Source organism: Mesoplodon bidens, assembly GCF_964165515.1.
Source record: "Mesoplodon bidens genome assembly, chromosome: 2".
Taxonomy (NCBI): domain Eukaryota; kingdom Metazoa; phylum Chordata; class Mammalia; order Artiodactyla; family Ziphiidae; genus Mesoplodon; species Mesoplodon bidens.
In genome coordinates this window covers 153,773,731-153,799,979 of record NC_138177.1, presented here as the reverse complement: position 1 = coordinate 153,799,979, position 26,249 = coordinate 153,773,731, and the positions used below count along the sequence as shown (strand labels likewise).

The 26,249-nt window shown below is 43.3% G+C and overlaps 1 protein-coding gene across 4 annotated transcripts in view; it reads left to right on the top strand.

Annotated features, from left to right (window-relative positions):
* The window catches only part of NFYC (nuclear transcription factor Y subunit gamma), a 64,098-nt gene that overhangs the window by 31,103 nt on the left and 6,746 nt on the right, over positions 1-26,249 (top strand). For all 4 annotated transcript variants that reach the window (XM_081223903.1, XM_081223902.1, XM_081223904.1 and 1 more), the window contains 6 exons: positions 2,849-2,961; positions 10,936-11,007; positions 12,425-12,538; positions 16,119-16,214; positions 21,287-21,460; positions 25,000-25,158. In XM_081223903.1, the coding sequence (XP_081080029.1) occupies positions 2,857-2,961; positions 10,936-11,007; positions 12,425-12,538; positions 16,119-16,214; positions 21,287-21,460; positions 25,000-25,158 (720 nt within the window). In that variant the 5' untranslated portion in view covers positions 2,849-2,856. Of the gene's footprint in view, positions 1-2,848; positions 2,962-10,935; positions 11,008-12,424; positions 12,539-16,118; positions 16,215-21,286; positions 21,461-24,999; positions 25,159-26,249 lie in introns of those variants that run through there.

The following is a 26,249-nucleotide window of genomic DNA, read 5'->3' as shown; positions in this document are numbered from 1 at the left end:
CAAATCATCTCTGTGCAGAGATGCTAGAAAACATGCTCCAAACCATTTTCTCTTTTTCCTCATGAGAGGATCTTCTGTCCCTGATGAAAGTATAGTACCTTTGTTTTTTTGGAGTCAGGAATTTATGAAAAGAGGTTTCTCAATGGAAAAAACGTAAAAGTTGTAACTGTAAATCGAATGCTGAAATGATCCTTTGTTTGTAAATTCAACTTAGTGTAAAGAACAGTGAGAGCTGTCCAAAGATGGAAAAGAATGCCTTACCAGTGAGCCAGTTTCTTAGAAGTATAGCGGGAGGAGCTCATGTTTAAGCTAAATGACTCCTTAGGGTGGGATTGAGGGAGCTGGGCAGAGCTTGAAGTAGGGCTGTAAGCATCTTTTAGAGGAGCTGGCCTGGGTGGTTCTTAATGCCTTTTTTCCCCCAGTTTTAAACTTCTATGATGCAGTAAAATGTAAAGGACATTATTACTGACTTGAATTTTTTTGCCATTATCCATTTATGATTTTCTAATTCAAACGGGTCAAGTTAAACACTTAACCTTTAAATACGTTTATCAGTTCCAGAAAGATTTGTTACCTTCTGTTCTGTAGCCAGCCCCCACTCTGACAGTGTGTGGCTCTGAGCCAGCCAAAGATTCATTCATAATCTATTGACTGCACAGATGTTTGGGAACTGATTGCGCCAGCACATCCTTAGTTGGGGCAATTCAAGATTTAAGAGCAGACTGTGCACAGATGGTTTTAAAAATGCTTCTTGAATTGTGTACCTTGGTAATGTTTGTGGGAAGAGATCAGAGGACAATCAAAACTGGTTACCAGCTTTCTAAATCTCACAGGCCTTTGCACTCAAACTAAACCTACTCATCATCAGCAAGTTATACAGAGATATCACACTGGCAATTGTGCATCTTCCTCCTTTGACCATAGCAATTTTCATGGCAGATTCTGCTAAGATCAGGCATGTACAGGGGTCCATACAATGAAAGGTTAGATTCTTTTTAAAGTTTTTTGATAATTATTTTCATTTCTAGAAAGATTTATTTGCCCCATTTAAAAAGGTTAGAGTCTCACTCTCATCATTGTCATGAGTACCTCATAAGAATCTATTAATAAAAGTAAATAAATTTCTGTAGATTACCTTGGTTTCTTTGTTCTCAGTACATCTAAGAGAATAGTGTATAGGCCATGTGCATATGGTGATAAGTGAAAATGTCATGGGAGCTGAGTTGAGAGGATCTTACTTGGTTATTTAGGACTCAAGATTTTATCTAGTCATTTCCAACCGTGATTCAACATTCTTCACTTTAATTCCCTCCAGAAACTCCAAGATCATATTGCTTCCTAACACTTAGAGTTCCTGTTGATGTATAGAGCTGCTTGTAGGCCTCCAGCACCAGAAATTGGCTCCAAACCTTTTCCCATTACATCATCAGCCACTAATGTCATTACACCAGAGTGAAATCTGCTTTGAAGATTCTACTCTTGTTTTCCTTTCATTTCTTTCCTCTCATCATTTCCTTTAGAAGAAAAAGGGGGAAAAAAAATTAGAGACCTCTAGGACAATCCCAGGCAAACATTTAAGAGTGAATCAAACATCCTCACAGTCTAAACCTAGATTTATCAGCCTTCATTCCATTCTGCTGATAGAGAATGATGTGCCCAGCGTGCATCCACATGAAGCCTGGAAAGTAGCAATTTGGTCATGTGACACCTGGCTTTGGTGCTTTTCTTTCAGCCCTTCAGAATTAGTTCTTAATGACTTACATAGCTGTCCACCAGCATCCTGTCACTGGCATGTCAAACCTTTTCAAATAGTTTCACAGAATAGAAATTCTTAGGACATCACTAAGTTTCTTGCTCTCTGTGTTTAATTAAACTGTTTCTTGGGTGTAAGTATTTGTCAGATAAGCATTTAAGCCATCTGGAGTTTTTTACTTCCCCCCTGTAAACCTTTTAAGACATTACAATGTTATCTATATTTATAGCTGATGTGGGGATCCTTATTCATCTTCCCTCCCCCATCACAAAGCAATTGACCAACTGCAAGTTCTGACTCTCTTTTCTCTGTCCTAAATTTAATTCTTCAATGTTTTTCAACTATCTTTAAAGCTTCCAGCTGGTGGTGTGCTTTGTTTGGCTTTGTGCCTAACAGCATGGTTCAGGTAAGGAAAGAACTGGGAAGTGATTTCAGTTCGGAGACTTTGTGCCGTCCACTCAATTATTGGCCTAGGCTTTAGTGCTTTTATGTCCTTTGAGGCAGATTAGCTTGAGATTAGAAAGAATAATAATCATCAGTAGCCCCAAAGAAATGCGACCACAGTGTCTAAAACAAAAGAATAAACTTGGCTCTTATTTTTTAAGACTTTGGGTTTACATTTCTGTACAGTATTAAGCACTGGGGACCCTTAATGTATGTGCTGCAGGCTGTGGCATGGAGTGTGAGAGCCACATAGAACTTGAAAAACATTGGAGAGAATGGCATTGAAAATTATGGACCAGACTAGGACAACCAAGTGCCTTTTTTTCTTTCCCCTCTGCAAAATAAGACATTAAAAGTCCTTGATTCCCATTAGGATTTGAGTTTGGATTTCTAGCAATTTTAGATTTTCTGCTTGGAGCTTCTTGTTAGTCTCTGCGGTATGAGCTGGATAGAAGGGAAAACTTTCCTCCTTATTTTTTGCTAAGACTTAAGTCAGTGTGAAAAACCCCTTCAGCACAATTTTGTATACCTTCTCAGGCTGAGAAATTGAATGAATTAGTGAAAACATCCACAAGGAAAGCTATAAATAACCTGGACAGAAGGTCTGACTTTATTATTTCTAATGTATCTCATGTATGTGTTTGTTTTTAGTTGTCAAAATGTCCACAGAAGGAGGATTTGGTGGCGCTAGCAGCAGTGATGCCCAGCAAAGCCTACAGTCCTTCTGGCCTCGTGTCATGGAAGAAATCCGGAATTTAACAGTGGTAAGGAAGAATGAGAAACTTTTAAAGAGTGTAAAAGCTTTGAGATGAATAACCAAAACTTAGACTAAAGTATTTTTAATCTTAAGCACATTTACAAAAATATAGTTCATTTCTGACCTTTGGATAGGAAAATGAAAATATAATTTACCTTAGGTGAGGTAACTACAAGGGTTCTTTTTATATCTTAGTGGCTCTCTTTAGGCATGTGGATGTATAGTGGATGCTTTGACTTGGAGATACTTTAATGTGAGGCAGATCTTTTAGAGAATGCAGAAAAGCAGAGCTTACTTTCCTCCAGTAGCTGTAGGTCATTTCTTAAGCCTTGATTTAGTGGCCCTGCCAAATTTCTAGGACCTGGTGAAAACTTTTGGGCAGTTTATTCAACAACAAATCTATTGTAAGCAAGTACTCTTTCCAGGTGTCAAAAGATACACTTAGATTGGGGTTTCTTAACAGCCTTATTGACATTTTGGGCCAGATAATTCTTTGTTTTGAGGGGCTCTTCTGTGCATTGTACGGTGTTTAGCAGCATCTCTGGCCTTTAATCCGTAGATGCCAGCCAGTAGCACTCCCCTTCCAGTTGTGACAACCAAAAATTATACTAGACATTGGCAAATGTTCCCTGGGGGCCGAAATCATCCCCTGTTGAGAACCTCTGACATAGAAGAATCAAATAAAACCCTGGCCCTTGAGGAGCTTACAATGTAGTAATTACAACCAGAGTCATTTATTTGATAAGTATTTATTAAATAGTTACTGAGTCAGGCACAGGGATGAATCTGAAGCAATAAAAGTCAGAGTATGGTGTCATATCCTTAATGAAGAATGTTCCATTTGGTGTCATTTCAGCAAATGCTGAAGGAGCTCTCTGTGTTAGATGTGTCATTCCTGCCCTGAAGGTATCAATATTAGCATCCTGGCAGAGCAAACACTGGATTCCTTCTTGATGTAGAACTCGTGTTGCAATTTCTTAGAGTTTTGGTCCTTAACCTCTAACATACGTAGTCAGTTTATTTGTTCACTGGACAAATGCTTATGCACCTACTATGGCTATGCTAGTTACTGTGGATCCAATTGTGAACCAGACAGACGGAATCATTGCACTCACAGAACATGTATTCTGGTGGGAGAGACAGACTATAATAAACAGGTAACGAATGAATAAAATAAACAAAATAACTTACTGTGATAAATGCCCACTTGACTTCAGGGGTAGAGAAACTAATTTATATTCTGAATGTACCTGTGGGTCATGTTTGTTTGTATGGGGGATTTTCAGCAGTTGAACTTGGCTTGAGCTTTCTCGGAGTGGCCTGTGTTCACAGGTGGATTTCCACTGAAAAATCATTCTTTCTCTTCTGCAATCTAAAGGTAGTAGTTATCTGTACTATCTTAGATATAAAACAGAAGGAAGGAAAAAAATGAAATTATAAAGTCAAAAGTGGGGTATTTTGTGCATGTTTTGAGGGGATAATCTCATGGTTAAGCTTATTAGGTTTTAGTGCTGGGATCAGCCTGGTGTAAAACCAGTGCCCTCCTGGGGTATGGTGGGACTAGGCCAGTGCAGCAAGTCTGTCCTCCAGATTGAACGCAGAAAAAATCCAGGATCAGGCGAGTGGTCAGATAAACTGTGGAAGTTCAAATTCAGCACCTTGCTTTTCTGTATTTTGTTGGACTTTGATTTTTGATTTTTTTTTAATTGTGGTAAAACGACACAACGAAATTTACCATCTTAACCATTTAAAAATGTACAGTTCAGTAGTGTATTTACATTGTTGCGAAACAGATATCCAGGACTCTTTCATCTTGCAGAACTGAAACTTTATACCCATAAAACGACCACCACCCACCTTTCCCTCTCCCAGCCCTTGGTAATCACCATTCTACTTTCTGTTTCTATGAGCACTCTAAGTACCTCACGTAAGTGGACCCATACAGTATTTGTCTCTTTGTGCCTGGCTTGTTTCACTTAGCATAAGGTTTTCAAGGTTCATCCATGTTGTAGCATGTGACAGGATTTCTTTCCTTATTTAGGCTGAATAATATTTCCTGTGTATGTGTACATACCACACTTTGTTTATCCATTCATCTGTCAGTGGGCATTTGGGTTGCTTTCATTTCTTGCCTATAGTGAATAATGCTGCAGTGAACAGGAATGTGGGCTTTGATTTTTATCCTACTTGGTTTAATTTTCAAGTTTGATTGACATCAGAGCAGATCGTGGTGTTGACCAACTTTTTGTCACTAGACAGCTAGTCCTTCAGAGGTTAAAAATGGATTTGGGACTTCCCTGGTGGCGCAGTAGTTAAGAATCCACCTGCCAATGCAGGGGACATGGGTTCGATCCCTGGTCTGGGAAGATCCCACATGCCACGGAGCAGCTAAGCCTGGGTGCCACAACTAGAGCCTGCGCTCTAGAGCCTGCAGCAAGTCACAACTACTGAAGCCCCCGCACTTAGAGCCCATGCTCCGCAACAAGTGAAGCCACCGCAATGAAAAGCCCATGCACCACAATGAAGAGTAGCTCCTCCACCACTCGCCGCAACTAGAGAAAGCCCGCGCGCAGCAATGAAGACCCAATGCAGCCAAAAATAAATAAATAAGTAAATAAATTTATTTTTTAAAAAAAGTGGGTTACTTTGAGGGATTCACTTTTAGTTCAAGTTTTATGAGTAAGGAGAAAGAAGATCAAGGAGGAAAGTCTTCTTTAATCATTCTCCTATCGATGGCTAACTAAAATTTTCCTCCTGTGTACCCCTGAGAAAAGACTCCTAGACTGCTACCATCGTATCTCTTACATCAGATGCTTAGAGTGATGTTTGGCATATAATAGGTGCACGTTAAATATTTGAATGAATCAGATTCCTCCGCTTCAGACTTAGTGTGAAGCAACATAGTGCCAAGTTTGAGTGAGAATGTAATCCAATAAGGTCCCTTTGTAAAACTTTTATTTTCCCTCTGCCTGTGGCACACGAAGAAGGCATCTGCTTCTCTGACTGCACTTCTGCCTGTGTAATGTGGCTGATGTTTTAGTGTTTAGTCTGTGCCTTTCCAGAACTCAACAGCACTTAAAACCAGACTTCCTCAGATATGTCAGAGCCTCTTAGGTTGACATCCCAAAGTGTCTACCAGATTTTTTTAAAAATCCATATGTTCAAACCATCCAAACGTAAATAAAACTTATGAGAATACTCATAAGGTGTTGTGATCTCTCTATGACTGGGACAAAGATGTTCCAAAAACAAGTAATTGAAGTTTGCTAGATGATATAGTTCATGATGTATTGGAGACATTGGCCCCAGTCATTTTGGTCTGTGTTCTGCAAAAGCAATTTGTCTTTCATCTCAGCTTGGCCACCAGGCTCTCCTCACTCTTGAAAGCTCTGCATTGTCCATAAACCTAGATGGTGTTCAGCTGGAATTGAAGTTGGTTAAAAATCATACCAAAATGATGGTACACCAGGATGATTGTGTAAAATACTGTATTCCTGCTTAGCAGAACTCTGGGAACAATAATTAATAGACTTCTTGGCACTGAATTTTACCCTTCTAGACCTCTTCGAAAGGGGGGAAGAAGAAGCTAACTTTTTTCTTTTGTGGGGGCAGGTGGGGAGGCAGTAATGCTGAATCTTAAAGAAAAATCTAATCCTCCTTTAAGCTCCTTCCGTACATCCCATTTAACCTTCAGTTAGCTGTAACTTAATGCTTAGGTCACTTTCTTTTAATCGCCAATTATATCTTTTCAATGCCTCCAGATTGGAAGATGACATTTCCACCATTACAATCAAATCAGATAACCATTTAAACAAGAACTTGGAGGTAAAGGTTGGTGGACTGTTAAAAAATAAGTCCTGTGCTATTTGAGCTCTTCCTGTAGAGCAGTGCTTCTCAGAATTTATGGTCTATATGTGAACAACATAAGGGTCATGTTGAAATACAGATTTTGACTTAGGAGGTTTGGATTGGAGCCTGAGATTCTGCATTTCTTTTGAGTTCCCAGATGATGCCATTGCTGGTCTAGGGACCTCACTTGGAGCAACAAGGCTTTAAAGCAGTGGTCCTTAACCCTCACTGTGATTACAGTCACCAGGGTAGTTTTCAAAAAATGTGATGCCAGGACTCCACTCCCTAGAATTCCTGATTCACTGAGTCTGGGGTAAAGCGCAGACATCTTGTTTTTCAAAAGCTCCCCCAGGGGCTTCCCTGGTGGCGCAGTGGTTGGGAGTCCGCCTGCCGATGCAGGGGACGCGGGTTCATGTCCCTGTCCGGGAGGATCCCACATGCCGCGGAGCGGCTGGGCCCGTGGGCCATGGCCGTTGGGCCTGCGCGTCTGGAGCCTGTGCTCCGCAACGGGAGAGGCCACAGCAGTGAGAGGCCCGCGTACTGGTAAAAAAAAAAAAAAAAAAGCTCCCCCAGGTGATTCTAACATGTTGACAAGGTTGAGAATCACTGCTTTCGAGAGGATAGAATCTTGACTTTGCCGGAGTGAGTGCCTGACTAGGTAGGCCTGCAAAAGATTTCTCATCATTATTTGAAACTGTGGATGTTCTTTAGTGCAGCCTGAGACCCATTGACTTTTCTCTGGCTTTGAACTCTCATTGAGTGAATTCAGACTTCTTGAAATTCGGCAATTTCAGTTGGCAGCATTTTTTTTTTTTTTTTTTTTTTTTTTTGCGGTACGCGGGCCTCTCACTGTTGTGGCCTCTCCCGTTGCAGAGCACAGGCTCCAGGTGCGCAGGCTCAGCGGCCATGGCTCACAGGCCCAGCCGCTCCGTGGCATGTGGGATCTTCCCGGACCGGGGCACGAACCCATGTCCCCTGCATCGGCAGGAGGACTCTCAACCACTGCGCCACCAGGGAAGCCCCGTTGGCAGCATTTTAAAGTGTAGTTCTTTGGTTGTGGTCAGGAGCAGGAGAATGTTCTGAGAGAGAATCTGCTCTTCTACCATGCTGATGTCACTCCCAAGAGTAAAATGTGTTAGTTGTTCTTCCACTTGGATTAGCATCAGGAGAAGAAGTTTAATGTTACTCATGTCAGTTGCATGGTTTCCAATGACAAGGGGAGCATTGACTTGAAAGCCAATTTACTGATAGTGAAGGGGCTCCCCTCTCCAATAAGCTTGTCGTAAACCCTTACATGTGACTGGAAAGCTAGGCTGAGATTATAGAAAACTGGGCTGTTGTCAGCGATAATGAGCCACACACGCACAGCTGAAGATCCTTTAAGATCTCAAGGTTTGGGGATCATGAGAAAGTTTCTTACAAAAGAAAAGGTTGGTGGGGCTTAGAGCAGGGCTTTTTATAAATTTCTGCCTCATTTTACACCTCATCAAGGTGGGGATGATATCCTTGACCTTTTCTTGTTTCTTCTTTTAATTAAAGAATAGTCTCATAGAAATTCTAAAAGTAATATTTTATTCTTTCAAGTTAGGGAAGGAGGTCTTTTTATTAGCTTTGGGCTTTAGTTAAGTAATCTTAGAACAGTCTTGTGGGAATTATATTAAGTAACCAAGCCAAATGAGAGCACACTTGCAAGAGACCTAAATCTTGCGGTCATAATCTTGTTCTTTGTGTATCATCCTGGGAGGCCTTCCAAAGGAATTATCATCCCTAGTATTCTCTTTGGCATTTCTGTTTCACATCATCATTTTGTGTGATATGCCACACAAGAAGGAAGACCAGTGATTGATTTCTGTAGTTAAATGTTTTTTTAAAAATCCCTTTAGAGTCTGGCCCCAATCCAGCATTCCCTTTCCTGCTGTTCCCCTCTGTACTAAGGTCATACATCGAAAACTTAAACAGGCCAGGTTTTTTGTCTCTGTGCTTCTGTGCATGCTGTTTCCTCTGTCTGAATAACATACTTTTCCAGCAAGCAGATTTGCAGTATCCCTAGATATAATTCAGATTCAGCCCCTCTGTGGAACATTTGCCAGTTCCTCTCGCTCGCTCCAGCGCCCCACACCTCCCATTGCCAGCTGGTCATTTTTTTCTTTTCCGTGTGGGATTTTACACCCCCATTCTAGTATAGGATAGGGGATTATAATGTTCTTATGTGATAGTCTCTAACAATTAACCTATTTGGCTATTCAAAGGTAAGAATATATTTGCATCTTCCACATGGTAGTAGGTATCATACATTTGCTGTCAGTTGAGTTACATGAAGTAATAAATGAAAGAGGAGGAGAAACCATAAGAATAGTATGTGTCCTGCTGTCTCCTTTTGGTGACACTGTTAATAAACTGGACTTCTCAGCCTCTTACCACTCCAGGGTTAGAGTTTTAGAGGCTTATGGAAAATGCTGATACCTAATTTGGAAAAGGAGAAGATGAAAAGTCAGTGTTGGAAATTTGTAGAGGTGAGTGGTAGCCAAGCAGCTTGTTGGGTTTGGGTGGAGTAATTAGACGTCTTGAGACTTCCCTGGCAGTGCAGTGGTTAGGACTCCATGCTTCCACTGCAGGAGGCATGGGTTCAGTCCCTGGTCGGGGAACTGAGATCCTGCATGCCGCTCGGCATGGCCAAATAAATAAGTTAAGTAAGTAAGTAAGTAAGATGTCTCGGTGTACATTTTATCCTAATAGTTGCTCTTCTGTATTCATAAAATAGATTCTGGGAAGGCTGGTGATGTTTTTCCAAAATGCCCCACTGCCTTCTTTGATGTATAGTTGAGGTTTTCTGTTGGTCTTGGAAAAGAAAGTTCACGAATGCATGTTAATTATACCAAATCTCAAATAAGAGCTGCTTCCTCCGTAATGTGATGATGTAAATTCCCAGGTGAGCGTATTGGGTTTGGTGAGTCACATTTCAGACCACTTATAGAATCAATCATTTGACACCTAGTCCCAGTAGGGATTTTGCTGATTTTAGCTAATCTCTGCCTTTGCACCTTTCTCTTCATTGCAGCTCTGAAACCCAAAATTGATTTTTATTTCTAGAATTGCATCCCTCATTGGCCATGTGTTTAAATACCAGTAGTATCAAAATAAAACGAAAAAGCGCCTAAACTGCAAGTAATTGAGTGGTGCTAATCGAAAATCCCTTTCCTAAATCCTATCCACAGTAAAGTTAAATGGTTTCTCCCCAGCTTAGTCTTGCTTGTTAAGAAAACATGGACAGGGCTGTTCCTAAATGACAGCTGATACATTCACCCTCACCCTTTTTCCATACCCTTCTACTCCCACCCCCACCCCCAAGCAGATTTTGGAGACAAGGCCTTTGCTGCTGTGATGGGAAAGGAGCTCCTCCCCAATTTCTGGTGTCACATTAGTGCAAAGGTCAGAAATAGGCAGTGCTGGGCTTCCCTGGTGGCGCAGTGGTTGAGGTCCGCCTGCCAATGCAGGGGACATGGGTTCGTGCCCCGATCCAGGAAGATCCCACATTGCCGCGGAGCGGCTGGGCCCATGAGCCGTGGCCGCTGAGCCTGCGCATCCGGAGCCTGTGCTCCGCAACGGAAGAGGCCACAACAGTGAGAGGCCCGCTTACCGCAAAAACAAAAAAACAAAAAAAAAGAAATAGGCAGTGCCACATTGGCTGATGAGAACAGTCACTATGGTCAGGTGCTGCTGGCACTTGCCCTTGCAGTCCTTGATTAGAAGGAAGAACTGGAGGAAAATCCCTAAGACAAAAATCTCATTTTAACCTGCATGCAAGCTGGTAAACTTTCTTGGGTGGGGAGAAGACACGTATAATACATCTCTATATCGTGCTGGCAAAGAATCTGGTATTGCTTGGGGCCACTTTTCATGAGGGCACTGTTAGAAGCCATCATAAGTTTATCCTGAAACCCTCTGTTTGAAGCTCTGCATTGGTTAAGAAGTATTGTGCCTCTAGAGCTTGTATTTTGTTAATTTCATTTGTACTTCCTCTCCTGCCATATTTTCTGAAAGGAGGGACTAAACCAATCAGGGTGTTCCATGCTGCCTGTCATGCCCTGTTGATTATTCCTACCATTTATGTACCTGTTGTTACTCATTTCAGAAAGATTTCCGAGTACAGGAACTCCCACTGGCTCGTATTAAGAAGATTATGAAACTGGATGAAGATGTGAAGGTGAATTCACATTCATTTTCATTATTCATATTGAAAGTAAAACGATGGGAAAATTGTTGCTCATTTCTCTAGAGCTCAAAGTTTAATTAAACAAAAATGAAAATAATATTGTCTGTTGCTTTTTTATTTGGATTCTCTCTAAAATTGTTATGTGAGCTAAAATTGAACAGTTTTAATTGTTGTATGGTCTTCTCTGAAAATTGGGGATATCCTGTTTTCCAGATGTTGAAAAGATGCTGAGTATTTGCTTTTTGAATCGCCCGATTCTTTCCACTATGTAGTGTGGACATGTGTCATCACATCAACAGGACAGTGACGTCTTCCTAGCATCTTATTGCAATCTCTAGTTTGTTGATCTGAGCTCTAAGAAATGCTTGATAATGATATTGCACTTGTTCTAACTTTTCAATCTGTGAGTTGTTTCACGTGATTTATACTTGTGAGAGGATTTACTTGGGGGTGGCCTTTTCTGTATTCCTAGGAGTCCACATCCTGTTACAGTTCTCACAGGAAAAGAGCAACTGTCTCTCTTTCCACTCAAAATTGATAGTTTCTTGTATTTGTGTGGAAAGCTAACAGTTTACCACAGTTTTCCCTTTTATTAGCTCACTTCTTCCTCATAGTAACCCTGTGAGATTTGATAGGATAAGAATTGTTAGTTTCACCATTCTATAGATATGGAAATAGACACAAAGAGGTTAGAAGTGTCTCACCCAGAGTAGGAGAACCAAGATCCCAATTCTCACCTCCTACTTCCTTAACTCCAGAGCTCTTCCCGTGGCTATATTCTGCATAGACCACCTCACCAAGGGTTCAGAGCTTTGTTTGACCAAGAGTTTGAACTTTGAATTCAGACTTGGCAAGGCAGCTTGCATTACTTGAGCACTTACTGTGTGCCAGGCCTTGTGCTGGGTGCTTTTATATATATTATCTCATTTGATTCCCACAGCAACCCTGGAAGGTTGTTATCCTCTTTTTCACTATGTGAAAAATAAAGCCCAAAAGGATGGGAAGCCAGAGATTTTCCCTAAATCCATTGGCTCCCATACTCATTATCTTTCCCCACATTGTCTCCCTTTGGATTAGAACCTAAATCCTACCACTTACTGGCTCTATGGCCACAGGCAAATCACTTCATCTCTCCTAAACCCTAGTTTCTCTGAAAGGCTATTATGAGAGAAAGAAAGTGCATGGTAGGTGCTAGATAAATACCTTTTTCCCTCTTCCCTTCTTCTATCTGCTACCTGCTTTGTCCCTACTCGTGGATTTATTTTACCTTGGAATCTTGTAAGGCTACCACCTTCTTGTTTTCTAGCCCTTGCCCCATAGCCCAAGAGCAGGACATGAGGTAAGGGACGAACTGACTGGTTTGAATGACTTGCTGGTGATTGACGGGGAGGGCCTATGTCTGTTACAGATGATCAGTGCAGAAGCCCCTGTGCTGTTTGCCAAGGCGGCCCAGATTTTTATCACTGAGTTGACTCTTCGAGCCTGGATCCACACAGAGGATAACAAGCGTCGGACTCTTCAGGTAATATTGTAGAAAATTAGGCAAGAGCTGCCTTTGCCTTCTTCTGTTGCATGGCTTTGGACCAAAGTTTTTGTTTTTCCTTAGGACTCTGTCAAGCTGGTATGTTTAACTGGCATCTTCCTCTACTGGTGGGAGGCAGGCAGACCATATAGACAAGATAGTCTGTATTTCCCCACCAAGAATCTTAATTTCCAACTCTCCTGTTTTTCACAGCTCAGTGACTGAACTTTGTACTTGGTGGGCTCTCACTATAAACAGAGGCTAAAGTGGTATTTATCTATTTCCAGATCTAAACAACTTCTGGTTGGAAGCCTTGAGAGACTCCAGAAAAGAACAGTCCCAGGAAGAATAGTCTCACTAACCTCATTAGCCTTTTTGTTCCTTCCCTACTTTCCTGGGAATCCTTTTCTTCTTCTTTCATGTTTCCTTTTTTATTTTAATCCAGCAAATCAGCATTCATGTTGTATGAGGACTCCTTGGTCATTGGCTCTAGAGGCCCTCTGCTCAACATCCAGGCCCTAGTTGTTAGAGGAAAGGTTTCCCAGACATAAGAGGAAGGGTGTGACAGATACAAGAGTGACAGTATTTTAACAACAAAGCCAAGGAAGTAAATTATGCTTTCTGTTTCCCTTTATCTTCAAAATTGAAAATGCATGCTTTTATTCATTTATCTTACAGATATTAAATGAATACCCACAATGTGCCAAGCACTGTTCTAGGCCCTGGGGACTAATACACAAAACAGACAAAAATTCCTACCCTTGGGAAGTCTATATTCTAGTGCAGCCAGACATTGAAAACTTATTTTATGCTGTCTTGAAGGAAGTCTATGAATCTAGAGAGATCCAATTAAAGCTACCTTCAAGATCAATTCAGATTAAAAAATAAAATGGGCAAAGCGCTTGAACAGGCCCTTCAAAAAAGAAGATACCCAGATGACCAATAAGCATATGAAAAGGTATACAACATCATTTGTCATCTGGGAAATACAAATTAAAACCACAATGAGATACTGGTTTACACCCACTACAATGGCTAAAATAAAAAAGACTGACAATACCAAGTGTTGACAAGGAAGTGAAGTGACTGAAACATTTATTGCTGGTCAGAATGTAAGGTGCGATCACCTTGGAAAACTGTTTGGCACTTTCTAATAAAGTTAAACATGTTCCTTATTCTGAGACCCAGCCATTCCACTCCTACGTGTACACCCAAAAGTGTGGACATTGTTGTGTTAGAATGTTCATAACAACCTTGTTTATAATAGCCAAAAACTGGAAACAACTCAAATATCCATCAAGATGTAAATACATTAACAAATTGATATATTCATAAAATGGATTACTACTCAACAATAAAAGAAGCAAACTATTTATTCATACAACAACATGGATGAATCTCAATAATATTAAGCAAAAGAAACCAGAGGAAAAAATTACATAGCACGTACACCATATACTATCACCATCTGTGATGACAGAAATCAGAGTTGTTGTTGCCTCAGATGGGTAGGGGAAGGAAGTTGACTGGAAAGGGATAGAAGGAAACTTTGTCTCTTCTTATCTGGGTGATAGCTACCTGGGTGCATATATTTATTCAAATTCATCAAGCTGTGTACTTAAGATTTCTGTATTTTTTTTTTACTAAATATGATAATCAGTAAAATACTAGCATTAAAAAAGGCAAACTAAAAATGTTAAAAAGACCCATTTAAGTGTATCTGTTTCCAAAATTCTGTAGAACACTTTGGTGTATCTTTGGAGGTGTTTTTTTTTTTCTCCCCCTCATTCTATCCATTGATGAGCCATTTGGGTAGCTTGAGTAGGTGACATCATCAAGAACGTGATACTATATCGTACTAATCTTAAATGAGACCTGGCAGCCTTAAGATGTGCCCTGCTTCGGTTGGGAGGGTTTATTATCAAGCTGGTGGCTGGCAAGAAGGGTGGACTGGAGTTTTGCATTTCAATGGCTTGGGGCCATCACAAAGACAAGGGAAGGAAAATTTCCATCCCCTCCTATTTTGTCTGATGAGTCACCTTCTTTTAAGATGTGATATATAGAGCTTGCTAAGGATTTCTGTTAGCATGTTGACTTTTCCCTCCAACATTTTATTATGTTGGAGGGAAAAGTCAACATGTTAACACAAAAAAAAATTAATACAGAGTTTACAGTGGACACCTGTATACTGACCGCCTAGATCCTACCGTTAACATTTTACTTGTTTTGTTCCCATGTCTGTCTTTCCCTCTATTCATCAAGTCATCTATTTTTTTTGAAGCTGCATAGCCACCATTGCTGCTCCAAAGTCAGTTTATTTATTTGTTTTAATTTTTTATTTATTTTTTGCTGCACTGTGTCTTCATTGCTGCGCATGGGGGCTACTCTTCGTTGCAATGCGTGGGCTTCTCATTGTGGTGGCTTGTTGCGGAGCATGGGCTCTATGTGTGCAGGCTTCAGTAGTTGTGGCACGTGGGCTCAGTAGTTGTGGCACGTGGGCTCAGTAGTTGTGGCACGTGGGCTCTAGAGCGCAGGCTCAGTAGTTGTGGCACACAGGCTTAGTTGCTCCGTGGCATGTGGGATCTTCCCGGACCAGGGCTCGAACCCGTGTCCCCTGCATTGACAGGCAGATTCTTAACTACTGCACCATCAGGGAAGTCCCCAAGTCATCTATTTTTATATGCATTTAAAAGTTAACATTCCCCTGAACACCTCAACATAGGTCTCACTCACCATAGTTCACTATTTTTTTCTGTTTTTTCCTTTGCTTTAAAATTGTCATACAGTGAAGTACACAAATCTTAAATATACATAGTGTGTTGGTTTTTAATTAAAAATCTTTTGATTTTATTATTTAAAGAAAGGGAATGTCAGTCTTAGAACGCCATCAGAGCAGGCCTTGGTTTCAGTAGCGTTAGTCAGCTGACTTGGTCTCTACCCACCCTGCCTCTATTCTAGTGACTTCAGACTTCCAGTGTTCATGTCACGTGGAACAAGATTTAAACTGTGGATTTGACATTGTGATTTTGAATTTCAAAATAAAAATTGTAGCCTTGTAGGAACTAACATATATAGATCCAATGACTAGAAAATATTGCAAAAAGTTATTGAATTAGGATTTCAGCTAAGAGATTCAAAATAGATTATAACTACTTGTGAACCAAAGAGCCAAAATATTATTTAGAGGCTTAAAAAGTTATAAGGTTGAATGATAGTCTAACCTTGCTAACCACAGAATGACCAGAAACGTGTCAGTTAAGATTGCTAGATTTGTACAGATGTATCTGGAGGATGATAATTTAGGATCCAGCAGAGTTGGTAACAGTTGGAGGCTCAAATATACAGTTTGTAGAGCATGAGCTACATTTATCTCTTTTTTGTCAGTATTTGTCCATCAAGTCTGATCATTTGCAGTTTATAAGAGTTTGGTTGTACTACTTTTGGCCTGTAGGCTTGGCCATGGGTATTTAGTTTGGCTTAGAAGTCATCATCTTACCTTACTTGTAACTTGGAGAGTAGAAAGCCAGGTGAACTAGTTTCTCCCCAGGCTAATTTTTCACTCTGCTTTTCTTTGTTACAGAGGAATGATATCGCCATGGCAATTACAAAATTTGATCAGTTTGACTTTCTCATCGATATTGTTCCAAGAGATGAGCTGAAACCACCAAAGCGTCAGGTGAGCTGGGAAGGCATTGCTCCTGCTGCTGCTGACTAGAGAGTGCCTTGCATCCTGGTATCAGATACGCTCCTTTTCCTCTCTCAGCACAAGTCATTTGCTCTTCTTTTGCTTTTCTTTCTGCAGACCAGATCCATCCTTAACATCTCCTTCTGTTACTCATTTAGGGATGTTTTTAACTCAGTGCCTCTGAGGTGGTATTTCAGTGAAAACAGACAAAATGAAAATGAAAGACTTTAGTTACAACAGTAAAGTGAAGCTCATTTTGAGGGATCCTAGGAAGTCTGTCAGAGTTCTTAGTCTGGGATGGGAGAGCAAGTTACAGATTTTAGATTTCCAAGAAACAGCTTCGGTGTGTGCATAGTGGTGTTTGGAGTGAGTGGACTGGGTTTTCTCTTAGTCTAGATTGTGGGTCTCTGCACAGTGCTCTGGCTGCACATTAGAATCACCTGTTAGGGTTTAAAAAATACCGGTCTCTAGGCCCCGCCCCTACACCAGCTGAATCAGAATCTGCGAGGGGGAGGCCCAGGCATTAGTGCTTTTTAAAGCTCTCCAGATGCTTTTAATGTGCAACCATATTTGAGAACCACCACTTAAGCAACCTTTCTAAGCAGTCATGAGAAAGAATGTGAGTGTCTGCCTTTCCTGCTCTTCTGTCTGCTCCTCTCTGGAGGTCACACCATTGTTTTTCAGCACTTTGGGTGCATGAAGCTCTTAATTGCAATTGTGATAGACCCCTCTCCTGTATAGCTCATCATTTTAGGCATGCAGATTGCATGACTCACTAGATGTAGTAGAGATGCTTGGGGAATAGTGGCAGAGTCTGGCAGGAGCAAAGCTGAGCCTTGATCTGCTCTCTCTGTTTTGTTAATAAAATTTTAAGTGTTTTTAATGAATTATTTCATAGTGTATTGTCCTTAGAAAGAGGAGTCATTCAGTGACGACCATTCTGTGCCATCTCGTGTTAATAACGAGTAAGAGAGTGGAGGAGAAGTGGGCATCTTAAACGCCCTTTGTAATCCCGACCCTGCCTGAGGGTCTTGGGGTCAGCAAGCCCTCTGCACCTCCTTCCTAGAGCGGGGTGCCTCACTGCGTCTTCGTTCTTTCTGGGCAGTCTTTGCTACTGTAAACATCCTTGACTGGAAGCTGTAAGGCGTTCCAGGGAGCTTTCAGTCGGATGTTTACAGCGGCAGGCTGCCACGGTCGTCCCGCTGTGCATCGCCTTTGAAACATTGCAGGTTTGTGCCCGCGGCTCAGTTCCCCCTCCTAGTGCTTCCCTCCTCTCTGAGAAGTCACTACAACAAGAACTCAGACCACTTCGCTTCCTTCAGAACAGTTGATACCATTCGCCCATTCTCCTTGTTGGAATTTGTTTCAGAAGCCCCCTTTAGACCAAGGTGGTGAGCTCTGTGACAACATCAGGCCTTGCTCGGGCTCCTTGCACCAACTCCTGCTTGTTCCCTGGGGCTGCCTGCCGAGCCAGCTGGCTAGAGAGAACGGTCGTGTCCTCTCCCTTCCTCCAGCGTCCTCAGTGCTTGACTCTCTTAGGGTGTCAGAGAGCTCCTTGTTACATCCTAGCCTGACTCAGAATGCTATGATCCATCTCCTTTAAAGTGTGTCTGGCTGAAACAGCTCAGTTTCTGAACTGAACACGTTCAGTTCTTCGCAGGTGTTCAGGCCATTGATCGGCATCCTATTCGGGACAGCTACTGCCTGGCCTTTGAAAGGTTGAGATTGCTGAAAGCTGGCCTGAAATTCTAAGATAGCACTTTTACTCCTCTATAGACATGGCGTTTTCCCAAGCTCCGAAGTGGCTGGCACCTCCCTTAAGTCCTTTAAAAGCGCTACTGTCCAAAACTCACCCTTTCTGAAGGAGGCAGCAGTTCATTCTTGCTACTGAAGCAAATGTGCTGTTTTCCAGTCTGGGGCTGCCTGCACAGCACTGTGGTGATGGCTCTAGGATGTGAGGCTGCTCCTTCTCTGGCGCTGTCTATCAGACTCTACTTCTGAAGAGATTCCAAGAGCAGGCACTCTGGTTGGGGAGGCCACTGCTAAAGCTGGGCAAGTGCCCCATTCTGGATTGATCCAGTCATTCAGAGATTGTTCTAGCACAGGGGGTGATTTCCCACTGCTGGGGAAAGAAACGAGCCAGAAATACTGAGTTGTGGATCTAAGGCCCTTGACTTCTCTGAGATGCGTGGGGATGTCTTCTTGTTCTTTGGGGAAGCAAGTAAAGACTACTCAAGCAGAAGATAGTTGAGGCCTGACTTCTGCCCCACTAAAACTGTGAGTTGAAAGTTCCTGCTCATTGAAATGTCATTTCCTCTTCACCCATTTCTTTAAACCAAGCATAATCACTCCCTTGCTAGCTTGACCTCCATTGGCGGAATGAGTATTCATAATGCAGAAGAAGCTTAGATATGCCTCCTTCCATTCCAGTGATTGGAGAACTGTCATGCCTGTCCTCACAACACAAACCTTGGTGCCTCTATTTGATACTCACAGAAGTGTCCTAGACACTGCCTAGTTCATAAACAGTTTAAGAGCATACAGTAGGCATCATAGGAGAAGCTCTTTACATGTTTTCACAGCTTTTGGCAAGGGATATTTTAGCTTCTGAAAGTGGTACTTAAAGGGTTTGCTATTTGTCTGGCAAAAAGACTATATTCACTTGCAGATTAGCTACAGTCAAGGATAACTGGAGACAGAACAATGACAGGTCAGGGCTGGTAAATGCCAGTGGCTCCCTCCTCCCCAAGACTTCCTACAAGTTAGTTCTAGGGGTCTTAGTCCTCTATACCCTCTCATCACCCAAGAGCTTTTCCAAGTTAGTTTGGATTTTAGTGGTTGATGCTTTTTATAGAATGGGAAGGGAGTTCTGAGTGGAAAATAAATTCATTGAACCTATTGCAGGAGCCTTGAAAAGAGTAGTTGGCCTTTGTTTCTTCGCTAAGGAGGGTATCAGTATTATCCCTGTTACAGCCAAGATCAAGTTGACTGGCTGACCTTTATTTATAATGGTGAGAAGTTGGAGTTGAAGTGGAGGTGATGTTGTCACAGTTAAGTTGTTCTGGAAACTGAGACCTAGATGAAAATAAAAGGGGACCTCCTTTTTCTTCTGCCTCAGCATGATCATGTCCAGGGTTCAAACTGTTTGGGCCTGAAGCACAGAATACATTAACTTAGAAAGTTGGTTCATGTTTGAGGACTAGCTTAGAAACCCAGAATGTTACAAGTGTCTGCCTAGACTGGGTGAATGGCCATTAGGGAACCTTGTCATGCAGAGATCCAAGTTTCTCAGGGGCTAGATACCAGGAGTCCTAGTTTTAGTATCCTGGGCCCCCAGTCACCGGGCAAGCAAAAGAATACCCAAACCCGTTCTTTAGCGGACAGGAGTGTCTCCTGCACTATGGCCACGGAATCCTAGAGGTAGCAAGAAATTAGGGATTCTTTTCTACTGCTAACAGCTGTTGGGTTCAAGAGAATTTGTCATACTCCCAACTTGGGTTAAAAAAAGTACTTTCCGGGCTTCCCTGGTGGCGCAGTGGTTGGGAGTCCACCTGCCGATGCAGGGGATGTGGGTTTGTGCCCCGGTCCGGGAGGATCCCACATGCCGCGGAGCGGCTGGGCCCGTGAGCCATGGCCGCTGAGCCTGCGCGTCCGGAGCCTGTGCTCCGCAGCGGGAGAGGCCGTAACGGTGAGAGGCCCGCGTACCACAAAAAAAAAAAAAAAAAAAAAAGTACTTTCCTATTTCCAGTTGTCTGCCCGGCTCTATGAATCCATTCATCATTCAGCAACTGCTTATTGAGTGCCTGCAAGGAGACAGGTGGTAGGGACAGTGGGGAGCAAGAGAGAGTGAGGCTTTGCCTTCATAGGGCTTTCATTCTAGCAGGGAAAGTAGTGGAATTTTCCAAGCAAGTACAAAAAAAGTGTAATGAGAAACGGACTGTGGAAGCACAGATAGGGGATGGGGTCAGTACCAACTTTGTAAATGTCACTTTGGAGAGCTTTGGTCCACAGGGTCTCTATACCTTGAAGAAGTGTCTTCTTTTCCTCTTTCCTTGAACCTGGCAAACTTAGTCCAGAACATGGAAGTGAGTAAATTTAGCTGATATTTTGCTCAACAAGCCCAAGTGGTTGTATGTTTCTGTTGTTTTTGTTGTCCCAGGCAGGGCACCACGTGTCGCAGGGCCCTCCGGAGCAGACGCCGATCTGTGTCAGTGGTCAGGGGCCGGCCAACCCTGGACCCTCAGGCTGTAACCATGCCGTAGTGTGTGTAAACATCCTACACTCTCAGCTGTGAGCTCGAGGTGGCTGGGAGAGGGTTGTTTACTCCTTCTGCCATGGACAACGTCAGCTGAAGAAGGAACAGTCTCTTCACCCAGCAGATTGGCCAGAGGCCACCCCACTGGAGGGCTGTCCCTCAGGCCCTCTGGGTTGCGCTTCTGTGGCTAAGTAGCACCAAACCAGATGTGATGCTGGATAGACATGGCCTCAGTGACCACAGAGCTCTCGACATGCTCTGAAAAGCTGGGCTCTTGCCTACCAGTGTTCTTGATCCTGACATTTGATTCTGAAATTCCAGTCCAGAAAAAGCCCTGTTTCCCTTTCCCCTGCTCGTTCCCTCCTGAGGTGGTGGGAACGAAATACGGAGAGTGCTGCCTATTTGGGAGATTGGGAGCCAGACTGAGAGCATGGTAGTCGGGGTGCTTGCCGTTAGCACTGTTCTCAGATCATCGGCCTTGACGGCATTTACTACCAAGCACTGCTAGTGCGTGGTTTTTAGGTATGGTAATTATTTGCCCATTTGCAGCTCATCACACAGTGGGTGATTACTCTGTATTTCAGAAAATTGGCTGTATGTTTTGTGAAGCCTATGGAATCTGTTATTTTTAGTTTGATTTAGCACAACTGGTCTCTTCGAATTCCACTTTCTCTTGGCTTCAGATATGGAGAGCTCAGCGTTCAGCAGGCAACTGCACAGAGCCCATTTGGGGGAAGAGTGGAAATTCACTGTGGCAGCTGCTGAGCCGGTTCTTTTCCTCTTACCTGCCCCTCCTTCTGCCCCACAGGAGGAGGTGCGCCAGTCTGTGACTCCTGCCGAGCCTGTCCAGTACTACTTCACTCTGGCTCAGCAGCCCACTGCTGTCCAGGTCCAGGGGCAGCAGCAAGGCCAGCAGACCACCAGCTCCACAACCACCATCCAGCCCGGGCAGATCATCATTGCACAGCCTCAGCAGGGCCAGGTCTGTGAACCACGGAGGGTGCCGGCCCAGCCAGACAGCACCTCTTAGGTTTGGGATGGGCAAAGTGTGACTGGGGCAGAGGGGCGGTCAGATCACTGTAGAGGACTGGATTTGAATTCTGGAGACCTGGTCTTTTCACCAGATTCAGCCACTGAGGTGATGTGTCACCTGATCTCTCTAGACCCTGGTTTCCTTGTGGGTCATATGAGGAAAGTGCAGTGAGCAAGACATTCTCCAGGATCCCTAAAAAGTTTTAGGAGGAAAAAAATCTTTATAATGCCCCCGTGAAGAATAGTGACATCTTTTAAGTGGACTCCGTGCCTGCTGTCTGCGTCTCCCACCAGAATTGGAATTTGTACCCTCAAGGGGGAGATGAGGCATCACTGACAGCTTGCATACCCCTCCTCCCCTTTTCCCCATCATTTCTGTGTCCCACCAAATTTGTGTCAGGTGACTTTCTCTTTTTACAATAGTAATCAGAAGATTCCTTCTCTGTCTAAAAGCAGTAACATCCACATGGTTGGGATCATGAGAGGCTGAAGAGAACTATGTGTTTTGTTTTTGTTTTTGTACATCTTTATTGGAGTATAATTGCTTTACAATGGTGTGTTAGTTTCTGCTTTATAACAAAGTGAATCAGTTATACATATACATATGTCCCCATATCCCCTCCCTCTTGAGCCTCCCTCCCACCCTCCCTATCCCACCCCTCTAGGTGGTCACAGAGCACTGAGCTGCTCTCCCTGTGCTATGCGGCTGCTTCCCACTAGCTCTCTATATTTGGTCGTGTATATATGTCCATGCCACTCTCACTTCGTCCCAGCTTCCCCGCCACCCCCGTGTCCTCCAGTCCATTCTCTACGTCTGCATCTTTATCCCTGTCCTGCCCCTAGGGAGAACTGTTTTCTGAGCTCTGACTCCAGATTTCCTGCCAATCATTAATTTATTTATTCATCAAACACTGAACGTCCTCTTAGATAAAGTCCAATGCTATGTGTTGGGGATACAAGCATGAATAAAACAGTCCCTATTTTAAAGAATTCAAGAATCTAGTTGGGGCTACAAATACTTGAAGGTTACACCACGTGCCACATGGGAAGTATAAGATATTTTTAGGATTGTGTAGAGGGTGTTACGGGAGCACTTCAAAGGGGAACCTAACAAAGATGTGAGGGAGGTGGAAGAAGATGTCAGAGAAAGTTCCCTGAAGGGAATAATATGAGTCTTAGAGGGAACAATGGAAATGAACCAAATAAAGGGGGAAGGAGGGCTTTCCCAGGAGAGGGCACAGCATGAGCAAAGGCTTGGAGATGAGAAACAGCACAGGGAAAATGGTAGGAGGGGAGGGTACAGTCAGCGTAGCGGAACGTTTAGGCAAGTTGAAAAGATAGGCAGAGGACACATCCCAAACAGCCATGTGTATTCTGGTAAGGAGCTGGGTTTACCTAAAGAAAAAAAGGTTGGGACAGGGGTAGATTTAAATATTAATTATGATTTTAGGATTTATTCCCTGCCCATTTTCTTATCCATGTAACAGAAATTTATTGAGTGCTTGCTCTTTGCAAGACACAGTGTTAGGCAGACGGGGTTTAAAGATGACCACAGCCCAGTCCCTGCCTCAAGGCATCCACTGCACCATGATGCCTGAGGGACCTTCTTTGGCTAATGCTTGTGCCTCTGCAGTGGTGAGAGCTTTACCTGCCAAAGGCTTATCCCTGTACAGAGCAAACTTCAAGGGAGTCTGCCAAGAGCTGGCTCTGATTGGCTGACCATTCTAAGAAGCTCATGGCTGTTGTGCCCCGACAGCAGGGCACGCCATACGTGATTTGACATCTGCCAGGCTAACACGAGCCCTCGTTTTCCTGAAATGATTTGGAAATACCTTGGAAATCCTCTTGGGAAAATTGGGTTGGCAGTACAGTGATGAGTTGGCAGTATGCATCTTTTTTAGTCAGCAAGAGTTTCACCTGCCTCTTCTTTGCCACCCCAGACTTGCTCAGCTTGGAGCTGATAAGGCTTGGGAGGGCGGTGAAGTTGGTTCTTCCCAGCATCTCCTGTTGTTTCGCTGCCTGGCTGGTTCAGGGTGGCCTTGTGCTGTGTCATACCTCCCTGGACCTACGGGAATTGTTGTTTCAAATTGAGTTCAGATACCTTTGCAGGACCAATACATATTAAAGTTGGAAGAAAAGCATATTTTGTTAAAGTGAATCCCGTGTTTTCTGTCATAAAATTGGAAGCATTTATTACTGGAGGTTTGGGGAACAGGCTGAGTTGGAAATCATGGTGTGAGTATAGGCGGTGTTTACTGTTGACCTAACCCACTGCATGTATTGCCCTCTGTCATCTTTCTTCCCTACCCTCCTGCAGTTTGTAGTAATTTCTCCTTACCTAGTAATCCCTTGAGTCCCATCTACAGTTCTCAGAACATATCCCCTTCCCTTGTAACTTTAGATGCAGAGTAGACCTGTGCAGTCAGAAAGTGAGAGCCTCAGAATAACAGCATCGATTGAAGCCCAGGATTCATTAAGACTCTCAGAGTTGTCTTAAGAGGTGATTCTTAATTCAGAGTGGGGAGAAATCATATCCAAAGTGAGGGGTTGGGGTGCAGGTGTGGTTAAAAGGCTCCACTAGCACCACCGCCAGATGAACAAGATATGCTGGGATCTGTAGTGGTCACATCTAGGGCTAAAGTTTTGAGATTAAAAGAAATGACTGATCCTTTTGACAGTTTGAATCTGCTGTCTCTCAAAGGAGCAGGTTTCATTGGGCAGTGCTCTAAGTGTGTGTGAAACACAGAATCTTCATATACATTAGACAGAAATTCCTTAAAGCTGCGATTCCTGTTTCTAGAAAGTTAGAAGTCTGGCTTTATTAAATTCCGTTACTTGCGGGTAGCCTCAGTTAAGGTCCAGGTCTTAACAGTGTCCAGGTCTTAAGGGTGTTTGCCTCCCCCGTGGGAAGCAGTGCTGTGATCCAGAGCAGCCGGCTGGCCAGAGTGGACTGGAGTCGCTCTGCTGCTTGAACGGGGGTGAAAGCCAGTATGCCCTTTATGTTTCTTCCAGTGTCCTGCATGCCTGAGAAGGAGCCCAGGGTCCTGAGCTTAGTTAACCCATGCTGACCCCACTTTCCATTTAGTTTGCCCTCTAAACTCACCTGCTCCAGACTTGACTTCAGCCATGTCTCAGGCAAATTATCGTGGTTGCTTTTGATGCTCTTGTACTCTATGTGCCTTTCTATCATTGAAGGGGCTGTGAAGAGTTGAAACATTTGAAGCATAGAGGTATTTGGGACCGAGGCAAATATTCTGTACTCTGAGTCTAAAAATCCGTTTGGCCTTCCTGTTTTCTATTTTGGAGAGTGACTTGAACAGTGCTCTGAGCCCAAAGGCTTCTGTAGGTTGAGTATTGTTAGTGTTGCGATGAGGTCAGGCGTTCATGGAGGGGGTTTGCTCCTGGTTAACTGCTCATTATTAACCCCTTGGTAGGCCTAATGGCTCTGGGCTGGAGCTCAGTCAGCTTTCTCATGACTCTTCCTTCCAGACCACACCCGTGACCATGCAGGTTGGAGAAGGTCAGCAGGTGCAGATTGTCCAGGCCCAGCCGCAGGGTCAGGCCCAGCAGGCCCAGAGTGGCACTGGGCAGACCATGCAGGTGATGCAGCAGATCATTACGAACACAGGAGAGATCCAGCAGATCCCGGTAAGTCCTGCCCTGCCTTAAGGTCTGCGTGGCACTTTGCTCAACAGTATAACAGGAAATAGTTAAAGATTTTACACACACACACACACATGTACGCACACTTTGTTATAAACCTATATTCCCATTACCCCAAACCACAACTTGCTTCACTGTATATGCCCTGCTTTCCTTTAATCCAGGTTCGGGCTCACCAAGATGGGGCAGCTCCTCTCCGCTTCCCCTCACTCGGCCTACGCAGAGAAATCATTGTAACCACTATTTTGTGCCAAGGCCCAAAGGCCCTGTGAGGCAGTCCTAGTCCTGTCTTTTGATTTGCAGAGAATAAGAGGGAGGTGTATAGAGAAGGCCATAAATACACTTGTTGCATATTCATGAGTCAGTTCCCAGGGGAGCCTGCAGCAAAGTGTATATTTGGCTTTCATTTAACTTATCCATTCCTTCACTGTGGACTGCTACTTCCTGTGTGCCTTGAGGGATTTCATTTCTTAGATTTGCTGGCTTTTTCACTTGTACTTGTTCTTTGGTGGAAAAAAAAAAAAAAAGGTCCTTGTCTTAACACTTGCCATCTATTCATTGGTCAATTTGCCACAAAAAAATGTGGAAAATGAGTGACATGGAGCAGGCCTGTTCCTGCCCCTTGCCCTTCCTATTGTAAATGAAATGTAGGCAGATACAGAAACTCACTTGGACTTGGTTAACAACTTCCTTTTTGAAGAAAGTTCAGAAACTTTCCTCAACTCTGTTTTGGGGACTGTTCTTCTTAACAGAGTAATAGGCCAGGAGAAAGCTTAGGAAAGGGGAGTGTGTGCATCCCTCTGTTTATCTCTTTCCTTTTCATCTCTCTCTCTCTCTCTCCCCCCCCATCCCCCGCTCCATCTCCCTTTCCCCCCTCCCTTTCCTTCCCCCATGGGGTGGGGCTGGGGGTGGTGGCGCCAGACACACACACACACCCATCAATTCCAGATTCCTTGCAGCCACCAGCCCATGACGTCTCTCATAAATGGTTCTCATTTTTGCATGTGAGGGCACCAAAACAAGTTCAGCTAAGCCAGAGAAGAGTTCACACTTTGTAGTAACTTTTTTTTAAAAAT